Here is a 12574-nt window from a genome sequence, read left to right on the forward strand (position 1 = left end):
GGGGGGGGGGGGGCAAGTCCAATATTCAAAATATTTGGTCCAGAATGTTTTGTCGTCAATCCAAATGTTCTACCTTATCTTGATTCAAGGCCCATCAGTATTTCATGTTTTTTAGCCAATTGTAGGCCTACCAATCATTTAAAGCATCCGCCAGAATCAAATAAATTGTGACACTACAGAACAAACACTGAACCGTGTCTTCACTATTAAACATTCATCTTGTACATACTTTTTAAAAGATTACTTTTGAGATGGACGTTGGGACTCTTGTTCCAGGTAGATGGGTTATCTCACTGGAATCTGTACCATAATGCAGGAAAACACACAAAAGTATACACATTAATACATGTACCAACATCAGGATAGAGTGAAATGGAGCATTAGTGAAGAGGCTTTCCTCCTGCAGTGAAGGGAAAAGAAGAACAAACGCTGCATATTGTCTTTATATTAAACAGTCATCTTGTACATACCTTTCAAAAGATGAATTTTAAGAGGGAAGACGATGGAACTTAATATTCTGGGTAGATGGGTGATCTCTCTGGAATCCGTATACCTGCAGGAAAACACACAAAAGTATACACATAAATACATGAACTTTAGGACAACATTAAATGACTGAATACAGTTGTGTTGAATGTCTCTAAAATTTGAGCACAATTAAAAAACATACAAAATGTGTAAGTCCAGCATTTTAATCAAATTTGGGTAAAAATTGTAAACAAAAAATACAAGGGTGAAAGGAACATTACAGAACTGTTTTTGTTTTTTCTACTAAAACAGTTTCTGGCAGTGTAAGCACTCTATAAAGTTATGTAATTCACTATTAGCACAAACAGACAAACCTGTAGAAGTTTGAGAACGATCGGCCATCTGGGTCACTAGAGTGAAAAATTGATTACACATTTTGCATGACAACGATTTAAAAAAAGTGATAAACTCTTAATGTGCAATTAGTTTGATTTATTTCACATCAAATATGACATTTAAGACAGAAATATTTCAAGGGATGTTTTCTACTATCATCACTAGATATGTAAGTTTTATGTAAATCTGTGATTTTAGAAGTTTTTTTAAACTCCAGCATATTAATCAACCAAGGTTAAAAAATAAAACACAATTTAGGTAAAAGTTTCAAAAAATCTCAAGGGGTAAATCCAGAATTGTAATCAAATTTGGTCACACATTGAAAGAAAAAAACTTGAGGAAGAAAATTCAGCATTTTATTCGAATTTGGGTCTAAAATTAAAAGAAAAAATCACAAAGGGAAAGTCAGGCAATTTAGCAAAATTTTTGACAAAAATGGGGAGGGGGGTTGGGGGTTGGAAGGTGGTGTCTAGTTTTTAATCAATCTGGGTCAAATAATTAATTGACAAAAATCAAAAGGGGATAGGCCACTAGCCCAGCATAGCTTGCAGATGCTTTTAAAAATGAGTTGTGACATCATGATGACATCATGAGGTGTTGAAACTGTTTCTGAAACTGAACCTTTTTTCGAGTGCTTCAACAATATTGCTTAAAATAATTGTGCTGAGAAACAATAAGTAGGATGCCAGTAACAATTGTTAAACTTCACTTGATTCTTAGCATAAAGACCACCAAAATCTCAAAAGTTTAAACACTCATTATGTACATACCTTTTAAAAGATGACGTTTGAAGTATCACATATCCTGGGTAGATGGTTGTTCTCACTGGAATCCATATCACTCTGCAAGAAAACACACAAAAGTGTACACATAATTAACATGCACTTGAGGGACACAATTGTTACCTGAATTAGTTATCAAAACAGTTTTATTGAATTTCTCCTAAGTTTTTCTATTTTTTTTTTTAAATGGGTTAGACATGCATTTTAATCAAATCAGGTCACAAATTGAAGCAACAAAAAACTTAAGGGCGGGTAAGTCAGGCATTTTAATCAAGTTTAGATCATTGAAAAAATCACATGGGTAAGTCCAGCATGTTAATCAAATGGTGGTCAAAAATTGAAACAATAAAAAAACTTAAGGGGTGGGAAAATCAAGCATTATAATCACATTGGGTCAAAATTTTTAAAATCACAAAGGGTAAGTCCAGCCAGATGCTTAATGAGTTGTGACATCATGAGGACACCATGATTTGTTTTCTTTGCTGCTTAACCTATCGTTAAACTTAACTTGATTCTTAGCATAAAGACCACCAGAATCACAAAAACTGTGACACTATAGACTAGACGCTACACCTTGTTTTAATTCTTAAACACTTATCTTGTACCTCTAAAAGATGACTTTTGAGATGGGCGTTGAAACTCTTGTTCTGGGTAGCTGGGTGATCTCACTGGAATCCGTACCACACTGCAGGAAAACATACAGAAATATACACATGAATACATGTACTTGTGGTCAAGTGGTTAGACTGCAGGACTTGCAATCACAAGGTTGTGGGTTGAATCCCCAGCTAACTGCTGATTTTACAATGACTAGAATAAATATTGTCGTCTAGTTAATGAACCACAATTTCTTGATTAGTGTAATTCTTAATCATAGACGTTAAACCAATTGGCTGTTGCCAGCTTGGTGTTTATATCCCTTGTGGGAGTTTGCCGAGTTCCCTTCCGATGGGAAGATCATTAAAACAAACAAATAACAATAGTTATATGATACATGGTAATCAGTTTGATTCAATTTAAAAAGACAGTCTTTTTCATGTTGAATTAATTCACTTTAGTTTGTAACAAATCTATAGCAAAGTTGAGTGAAGATTCCTAAAAATAATCTACAGTCTCATCAATAGAGTGATATCACAGAAGTAGTTTAATAGTTTAATTATGTATATTATAAGTGTATTTTAACAGTGTGTACAAAAACTAATAAGAAAAGAACAAAAGGTTTGTTTCTATTTTTCGATTTTATTCTATCAAGAGGAAATGCGTAATACCAGGGCACAGGTTTATAGAGCTGCAAAAAATACGCTAAATCCAACTGTGCTAAAAAAAAACAATAAGCAGGATACCAGTCACATCAAATACTGCATATGAAATGGCATTTTAGCAGTTAATTTTTTTCTGCAACAATACAGTATCTTTACACAATGACAAACTTTGAAATCTGTACAAATTAAAGGTGCAGTCACAGAGTGGTAAGTACTCCAACAATCAATTACCATAAACACTTACTACAGCTGTCAATAGTATGAACTTTTTTGAGAAAGTAGTTTGGATATTATTGTTCGCCACTCCACTATACATTTGAACCAGAGAAATAATTTATGCATAAATTGTGTTTCAGATTTCTGTTTGCCAATGCTGTTGCCAAAGAGTTGGTACCCATACCACTTTCACCTTGCTAATCTTGGATGGATTCAAGGTTATTGTGAAAATATCAAGATAGTTTGTTGCTGATTTCTTAGCAATTAAAAACTGTACTCAACTGAAACTTCCACCTTTTATTGCAGCTTACTATATAAATCAGCGCTATGTAACGAAAACCAATCTAAGAATGACCCTACCATTATTGACATGGCTGCCAATTGGCTGGTGTTATGTCCAAATTTCAACATGACAAATTTCTAGATTTTGGAATCAAGACCAGCTCTTACATCATGCAGAGAAAGCATCTGTCATAATATGACACTAACAGGGAAGCAGGCATCAGATGATTGGTTGAACTTGTTGAGCATCTGTCATATGACACTGTGTAGGTAGCAGGCATCACATGATTGTTTGAACTTGCTGAACATCTGTCATAATATGACACTGATATAGGTAGCAGGCATCACATGATTGGTTGAACTTGTTGAGCATCTGTCATATGACACTGATGTAGGTAGCAGGCATTGGTTGTTGTCAGACATCAATCTCAATGCTTCATTGATAAATGGAATACAAAACGTTCAAATGAATGCCACAATAAAGTATTGTTATTATTGTTATTGTTTTATATTGTTTTTCTCAAGACTGGACTAATCTGCACCAAATAAAGATAGTCTCATCAGCGTGCATGGCAATGACCCTTTCTATGAAAAAACAATGGTTATGCCTAAAAGTGTGCACCTCGCCGGTTGAGGGCGCTATTGAAAATATACTTCCGGATCAAAATGCTGATGATGTGGTGGTAGCATGGCACTTTCTTCTAAACTCGTACTTTGCTTGTACTACCAGCTAAAATCGTTTCCAGTTTAACATATAATGGGCAGAACTTTGAGGAATCGAAGGAGAAGACAAAGAGGAAATCATCCGCTACACGGTGGAGTAGTTTATGCATTTTATTTAGTTAAAAATGATGGCACATTTGTTTTCTTATCTAGCAGACGACACTATCAATTTGTCAACAAACTAGTTCGTTGCGAAGGAGGGTTACGTTATCGCAGCTATCAACAAATATGACATTGTTGAGGTTAGAAAGTTGTTTCTACCTCCATCATGTCCATGTTGTAATCAATTATATTATTTTTGTAACCAAACCGATATGATTGATGAAGTTAAGACACCAAGCGTTAGCTCCATTTGCTCAAATCAACAAACAAGTGTTCAACAAAACAATATGTATGTATTGTAAGTCAAGTCGTGCTGTTGTTTCACATATCAGGTGAATGAATGATATTCAATCAAATATGTATTTGGTGGTCGCTAAACCATTTGTAAACCAGGCTCAGCCCAGTGACATTGTTGTTTTCTAAATTCACAGCCTGGATATTATGTTAGTTATGTATAGACCCAGTAACAGGGTGCTGTACTCCTTAAGTTCAATTGACATTTCGTAGCACAAAATACAGATCTCAATTTTTTAAGGAGTACATCGCCCCAAATGCATATGGAGGTAGAACTACCTCCATCAGTCTAGGCTGGATCACGGGCTGCTGGATGGACATTATCGGTCATACTAGCCGATAATGTCAAAATTTCGAAAAAGGAATACAGCGCCCCAGTTACTGGGTGTAGGATGGACCTACTTTCATTACATGAGTGTGTCTATTGAAACAATGGTTTCCCATTGACATTTTTATTAATTCAAGCATTTCTTATGGCCTACAAACTGTCTACTATTATACAAATATTGACTGCTTCGAGTGCTATGGTTAAAACTATGACTCCCGAGGTGATCCCCGGAGCGTTCTATTTTCCCCGAGGCGAAGCCGAGGGAAAATAGAACGCTCCGGGGATCACCTCGGGAGTCATAGTTTTTAACCATTGCATGAGTAAAAGCAGTCAATATTTGTTTTATAACACCCCAAACATTTCTAAATACTCAGTACTATTATTATTAAGTTACATACCTGAATGCTACAATCCACGGACGACGCGAATACAGATTGCAAACACTTTTACTTACTGTGTTGCATGTAGTGTCATGCAATCCGAAATGGTTACAGACTATTAATTTATCATCCTCGTACACGCAACGGACGTCTGGGTACTGCACGCCGTGTGCTAGTCTGTCGGACTAGCGCACGGCGCCGTGTGCTAGTCTTCGGACTAGCGCATGGCAAACCGACGCACTATCACACAGCCGTCGTCTAGCAAAACTAAGACATGTCATGTGACGCGCTCTAAACCAATGAGCAGGCAGAATACTTGCAAGGGGTGTTATAATACTAATAATGAACAATCGTCTCTCTATTCATCAAAGATGATTCAGCTCAAACAGCCATGTACATTCAACTAATGAAATGGATGGCATGTAATGCGTTCACAGGTACTCAACTACAACCAGCACACTTTCAAGGTAAGCATTCCACCAAACAAAACTCTTACTTAGTGTTACACCAGTACTGTTACATGTGACGATGATGTTACATGTAACACTGCATCCATGCTGTTTGTGTCAAAGTAACATTGCAAACTGTTACATGTAACACTGTAACATTACATTCCCTTCATGTCACACTGTAAACAGTGTTACATGTCACACTGTAAACAGTGTTACATGTCACACTGTAAACAGTGTTACATGTAACACTGTAACATATTGTTACATGTTGCGTTATATGTTATGATACATAATGTTACATTTAACATAGTAAACTGTGTAAATATCCATATGATCAAACTTTAAGGTGCCATCTTGTAAAGTTTCCCTTTGCAAAATGTTCACCAAAACATTTTTAAAGCCAATAGCAAAGGGGACATGCTCTATCTTAAATAAGCTACATAACTAATGAAATCTGCTGATAACCACATGCATCACATGCATTTGGCAACTGTAGCTACAAACACAACCTTGTGATACATGTAGTACACATTTTTTGGAAGATAATCTGTACATAAAAAGCACATGAGATCATATTTTAATTTGCTTGTATTTACTCTTACACACAATTGATGGGAATCTACTTGTTTGATTTTTTGCATTAACTTTGTATTCTCTTGAATTTACAGATACTGGAAGAGGCCTGAAAACGACTGTCGATGTAAAGGTGTGAATTCACATTCAACTCTGAAAACATTATCAAGAATAAACACCTGCCAACAGTCTCATTTTTCCCTGGGACTGTCTCTATTTCTAAGTTTAAAAACTTATCATCGATCTTATTTCATTGGATTTCAGCAAAGCATTAAAAGGAACACACAATGAGGGTTACAAAGAAAGAAATCAGAAACAAAATTTGAACATGTGCATCTTTCCAGAAAACCTACAAAGTTGAGACCAAAATAACCAGTTGACGTCCAAGCCTAACAGTGTATTCACAGTTTCAAAAAAATGCTAATTGTGTTTTTCAGCTTCTGAGTTTTCAGAATAAAAAAATGTATCTTTGATTTGATTTTACACACATCTTGATTTTCAACAGAAACTGATTTTTTTTAAGGCAAATATTTTTATTTTTCAGTCAGGAGATACATTATTGTACATCCCAAGCAGGTTGTTGATTACAACTTCTACTGTACTGAGAAGTCAACTTGGACCATTCATTCAAAAGTAGGTCATTTTTAGAACTATTTTTTCTCGTCAAAAGCAACTACATTTTTCTAAAAGCTCACATGCTTTTGAACTGCCGTTAAAAAGAATTGTCATATCGGCAATACTGGTTCTTACATTGTGCACATTATCCTAGAGTAGAAGGAAGCTTTAAAGCATTTCATCTCTGTTCATCAAGCATACTAGGACCGTTCCTCAAACGTTCTCAACTCCCTGGGGAGCATACAACCCCAAGCTACTCATTAAGTAAGACATTGAAGCGATTGCATTCAACTAAACCAGTATTCTTGTTGATGTCGTGATTTTATCTTACAGACATAGCCCACCAATGACATCCCAACAAGCTCTTGCCATCTTTCTACTCTATGAGGCCACCAAGGGAAGGGACTCAATGTGGTTTCCTTACATAGCAATCATTCCTCCATCTTACACCACTCCAGCATTCTTCAATCAAGAAGAGTTACAACTTTTACCTAAAAATCTTCTAACTCTTGCCACAGCGCAAATCACAAAAGTCAGGACTGCATTCAAGGAGCTTGAAAGTTGCTTTGTGGAAATGAAGAAATTACGGCCAGAGATGAATGTTAGTTATGAGAGATTTCGTTGGGCGTGGTTTACTGTGAATACAAGATGTGTTTATGGGAAACAAAAAAAGTTGTGTTTTGCGGAGGAGGATAATTGTGTCTTAGCGCCGTTCTTAGATCTACTCAATCATTCACCAACAGCGGAGGTAAGAAGGTATCCACTAGGAGATATTTTAAATATTTTTTCATTCAAAATAATGCTCTGCTCTGTATGAATTTTACATCACTTGTGAAACAAGGAACAATAATAACAATGGTGGCTTCTTAGCGCTCAAATCCATCACTCAGTGATGCTCATGGCACTACGACATTATAATATTAATTCTGGTCACTTGGCCATAGCTTTTATTCCTTAAACCATCTAAGCTCCCTGGGGGGAGTATACAACCTAAGGTTCAAATGCTAATATAGCTATGTTCTTTAATATGAAATACTGACTTATTGTACCTTTTGATACTTGCATGTAAACCTTTTCTCTTTTATGTTGACTATAGATACAGGCTGGATACGATGCCTCACAGGAGGGCTATGTGATTACTACAGATACTCCCTACAAGAAATGGGAACAAGCATTTATATGTTATGGACCTCATAGCAATCAAACGCTACTATTAGAGTATGGCTTTATAGTGTGTAACAACCAACACAGCTCACTGCAGTTTCATATAGGTATGTTGCCCATTCAACATTCCTACTCATGGCAGAGTTGTAATCGTGTCACCAGTGTCTAGTCCGAGTCACTTTGTCCGAGTCCGAGCCTCTTGCCAACGTGACTTGAGTCAAGTCAGAGTCACCAAAATTGTGACTCGAGGCGACTCGAGTCCAAGTCATTTAAAACCATACAGCAGCAAAGCTATTTTTGGTTTACAATTACACTAGCGTCTCGAATCAAGACTACCTGTACTGCAAAGCTTGTGTATGCTGACATTATTTTGTTCAACACCAGAAATAACTTTGTTCCACTATTAAGTTAACTGGGTTTTTTTAACAGATGATATCATTCAGTGTATGGACTGTAGAGTGACGAGGCACTGTAACGAACTACAAGACAGAAAGCTAGAAATCATCAGAGAGAACAACTTTCAAGATAACTTGTGTTGTGGATGGGATGGACTGTCATGGAGGTTAATCACAGCACTTCAAATCATGTGTATGGATCAAGTGGAAATGTGAGTTTGCTTAATATCTTAACTCAAGGCTTGGAATTGAGAGGGCAAGGCCATTTTCATTTGGGAAACTTTTGAAGGGGCACAAAGGCCAAGGACCAGGGCAAAAGAAGATATGCAATACCGGGCATGTTAATCCATTTAATTTCTCTAGTTTTCATTTGAAAACAAAGTATAGGATTTCTAATAGTTTCTTTAAAGTAATTTCAACCGGAAATTTCACCAAGTATAAAGTTCATACCAGTACCAATCTTCCAGAATTATTTTCAAAGTTCTGAAAATAGCATTTGAAGAGCTTATTTCAGTTGTCACAATTGAAATAAGCCCTCCTTGAACATGCACAAAACCTTTGAAAAACACAGTATATTGCTGTTTTCACTACACTTATTGAAATTTTCATCTTTTGGCTGTTTGTTTTGTTTTAGAAAACTAGAGGATGGTCTGTTTAATAACGAATTACTTCAACATCCATTTTACTTTTATCACTAGAAATGACTGGAAGAGGGTCTATACAACAGACTCTATCTCACCACACTGTGATAATCAAGTCATATGTTTGGCTACCAGACTATTGTCAAGAGAAATGCAGGAAAACCAGTTGGTTTTACGGGTAACTAAAAACACTATGTCATTTCAGTTCATCAAACTCACTGTGTTTATACTAAGTGAACTTCCAATTCAAAGAAAGATCCAACATTGGTGAAACTTTTGTTCCTGGTGGAATACTTTTGTGTTCTTGTCTGTGTACTTATTTCGTTGTTTTTTGTGGTTGGTCTATGTTATTAAATAATATTAAGGATAATTCTTTTAGCAAGATTACATAAATTTGAATTACTTGAATCAGTACACCTGATGTCATCACACAATAAATTTTACTTGCGCCATTTTGGTATTCAGTTGCCCTTTTGCAGTGTGCATTTTTGATTTGTGTGCAGAATCCAGATAGATTTGCACAATAAACTATACAGTTATATTGACTTCCAAAATGGCAGGCCGTGGGCAGACAGTCTCAGTAACATCAGTGTATGGGTTTTTTGTTTTGTTTCAGGGTATTCAAGACAAGATGGCACTCCAAATCACTTCGACTGATCACATTTCTCTTATACACGGACTCAGACTTGAAAGACAACATCTACTGCAGATTGCTCTGAAGCAACTCTCTTCCTGATCATTACTGCACTGATGAGGTGCTTAGGATCACACATGGTTGATGAACATTTAGAAGCCTGATGTGACTGGACGTTAAAGTGGGGTTGCCGAATGCAGACTACTGTAAGACTGCCCTCTATTGACCAAAGATACAACAAGTCAGGTCGGAGCTGTGCTGTCAAGGATATCTTATGGACAGATTGGCTTACTAATCCTAATGCAGTAAGTATTTACATGAACTATTATCATGCCCCCAACTTCACAAAATTTGTTCCAAACACAACATAATAATAGCAGCTCTGAAACAGCACACTTCCCAAAGAAATGGTCATTGTCTTTGAACAGTATTACTCATAGTCACTGGGCTATATATTTCATTTCTTAAACCATCTCAGCTGCCTTGTGAGTATACAGCATGTACTGCCAAGTATGTAGCACACAAAACTAAATCAATCACAAGAACCATCGCTGCAAGACACAGAACAGTAATGGCTTCTCTTCACCCAGGAGTAAATTACTACCTGTGAGAAGAGAGATTGTGGTTGTGAATGGTTAGCAACCTGTGCACCCATTTTGTTGCCGCGGTTTCAGCATACTCCCAAGGAGATGAGATGGTTTTAAGAATACCTAATGAACAATAAACAGGGGTAATAATATTGCAAGGTGCTTTAATGACCCTACCCAGCTTGAACAAGTGATAATAAATAAAATGTTTTACCTGAAATCATTCTCGACTCTGGTGAGAAAGAACTGGAACACTTAAGCCTGCATGAAATTTCAAATGTCGAGGAAGTCTTACTCCTGCACAAGAAAATATGAATATAATTTCAATTAACTCCACTATTAGTTCAGACCTGCCCTAAAGTTGTGTCCAAACTGTGTGACTGTTGCTAATAAGCATATGCTTCAACCATAGAGCTAGGACCTAGCTCTATGATTCAACACTAGCCCTAGCCTTAGCAATAGCCACCAATAAAGACTTGGAATAACAACAGTGCCTTAAAGTTAACTACAAGACAAACTTATACTTCCAAACGTCTCTTTATATATTTTCAGATGGATTCCTGACCATGGAGATTCCATCCAGCTTCCTTATCATCCGACACACAATGATGCTTAACATTTTACTCACTAAGCTAAGCTAAGCCCAAAAACTGTTCTAGACCAGCAGGTACTTTTAGTTAATAAGCTGTAAACTGCCAATCAGTTTGGGCATGCCTATAGCAGATTTATGAAGTTTAGCTACAATCACATGCAGAGAATGTAAATTCAAAACTGACCTCACTAAAGTCAGACCAGTGGTATACTTTAAATATTTGGTTGAATGAGGATATCAAGAGCTTTGCAATAAACAACCCTAAGAGGTTATATGAGGTTTTATGCATCTCAGGAAAGTCAGTCTCAGGAGTTGATTTGATTTAATATCTCTTGCTTTGTGAGTTTTGATTTTGTAATTGTTTTTTAACCATGCCACGCATACCGTTTGAGTAACGAGGGGCCGACTTGCCGTATTTTGACGACCTCCAATGGCTTACACCATGAGTAGTGATAAGTGGAATTGACTCTTCAATATACAGGGGGAGAATTGGAAAATACAAGCACAAAAAGCAAATACACTGATATTAAGTAGTAACTACACTTGCAACTAGTAAACTTGTCGGTCCACAATGCATAAAATATCTTTGCTAGGAGTACTCCCCCCAGAAGGAGATTTGACACAAAAACCGCAAGTTTACTAGTTATAGTTACTTATTTTCCACACCATGCAAAGCGTCAAACATCACTTACTCTGTTACTGCCCTATCCATTACTACCCAACCTCAATATCACGTAACCCAATCTCAGTTGCAATCGGAGACTTTCAAACAGTGATGGCAGCAGATGCCCAGGTAAATTTCTGTCAATGTCATTCTGAGCATGCGCACATTTCTGAGATCACAATTGTACTTAGTAGCTCTGCTGCCACCTAGTGTTTGCATTGTGTTTAAACCAGAATAAGAACATGAGATTAATGTTGTCATCTGTGTCTGCTGCACACGCCCTCTATGTCAGCTGTGGACGTAGAGTATCTATACCATGTGCCATCCCTGTATGGATTCAGATCAACCAATGAGAAAGCTGTTAAGCAGAACAATTTCTTATTTGAGTGGGTCACCAGCCACAACAATGTAAACTTAATATAATTTTGGCTGGTAACCTATTTATGCTTAGCAATACTATCCTCTGCTTAGCAAGTTTTTGTGCTTACAGGCTATTATGAAATTGAGCCCAGATAGACACAGATAACTACACACATATTTCTTGTTTACATAGTACCTAATAATGAAATCTGAAATGAACATGTACTGCTCATCATGTATTGCACAATGACATAGCTTGAGTACGCTGGGTGCCTTTAGAGCAAGCAAAGGTGGCATTGGTTAACCTTGTATACTAAAACTGTTGTATGCTGGACTGGATAAGTTATCGGAACGTAACATCAATTATCACATTAAGTTAATCCAAATAATTGAGTGGGATATATTTCAAGGTTTTAATAGAGCCCTTGCATTGGCTGTCATCTTTAGTGACAAACAATTGAATCGTGCACGCGTGTTCCCACTGCGCACAACTTTCAGCCAATGATAGCTCTTCATTCATGCATGTTTTAATCAGCGGTAGCAGCCAATGGAAGGGGTCTATACAATTGTCACAAACAACATCAAAGTTCACTTTTCGGAAACCAAAAGTTTGTCAGACATTTTAAAAAGCTCCGACACAAAAGTATTGCAGAGTGTGTTCTCA

At 36.8% G+C, this 12574-nt stretch overlaps 1 protein-coding gene and 1 long non-coding RNA gene across 5 annotated transcripts; one reads left to right on the forward strand and one right to left on the reverse strand.

Moving 5' to 3' along the window:
* Positions 1-11: 11 nt before the first annotated feature.
* LOC139946926 (uncharacterized) lies at positions 12-10790 on the reverse strand. Of its 2 annotated transcripts, XR_011787297.1 has the most exons (7): positions 10509-10790; positions 7923-8025; positions 3575-3840; positions 2252-2331; positions 1635-1706; positions 471-553; positions 12-300 (listed from the first exon to the last, which is right to left on the reverse strand). It is a non-coding gene; the product is annotated as an uncharacterized lncRNA (long non-coding RNA). The 2 variants fall into 2 exon arrangements; XR_011787296.1 differs by lacking the exons at positions 7923-8025; positions 10509-10790 and having other exon boundaries at positions 3575-3998.
* LOC139946925 (SET domain-containing protein 4-like) lies at positions 4071-12516 on the forward strand. 3 transcript variants are annotated; one of them, XM_071944709.1, is made up of 10 exons: positions 4071-4221; positions 5605-5700; positions 6354-6391; positions 6803-6891; positions 7207-7621; positions 7970-8144; positions 8467-8644; positions 9131-9251; positions 9690-10012; positions 10847-11241. In XM_071944709.1, exons 1-9 carry the CDS (start codon positions 4164-4166, stop codon positions 9807-9809), a joined length of 1290 nt encoding a protein of 429 aa, XP_071800810.1. In that variant the 5' UTR covers positions 4071-4163; the 3' UTR covers positions 9810-10012; positions 10847-11241. The 3 variants fall into 3 exon arrangements, with proteins under 3 accessions (XP_071800810.1, XP_071800812.1, XP_071800811.1); XM_071944710.1 differs by lacking the exon at positions 4071-4221 and adding an exon at positions 4239-4563 and having other exon boundaries at positions 10847-11234; XM_071944711.1 differs by lacking the exon at positions 9131-9251 and having other exon boundaries at positions 10847-12516.
* The last annotated feature ends 58 nt before the right edge of the window (positions 12517-12574 follow it).

This window comes from Asterias amurensis, chromosome 14, assembly GCF_032118995.1.
Source record: "Asterias amurensis chromosome 14, ASM3211899v1".
In the NCBI taxonomy this organism is placed as follows: domain Eukaryota; kingdom Metazoa; phylum Echinodermata; class Asteroidea; order Forcipulatida; family Asteriidae; genus Asterias; species Asterias amurensis.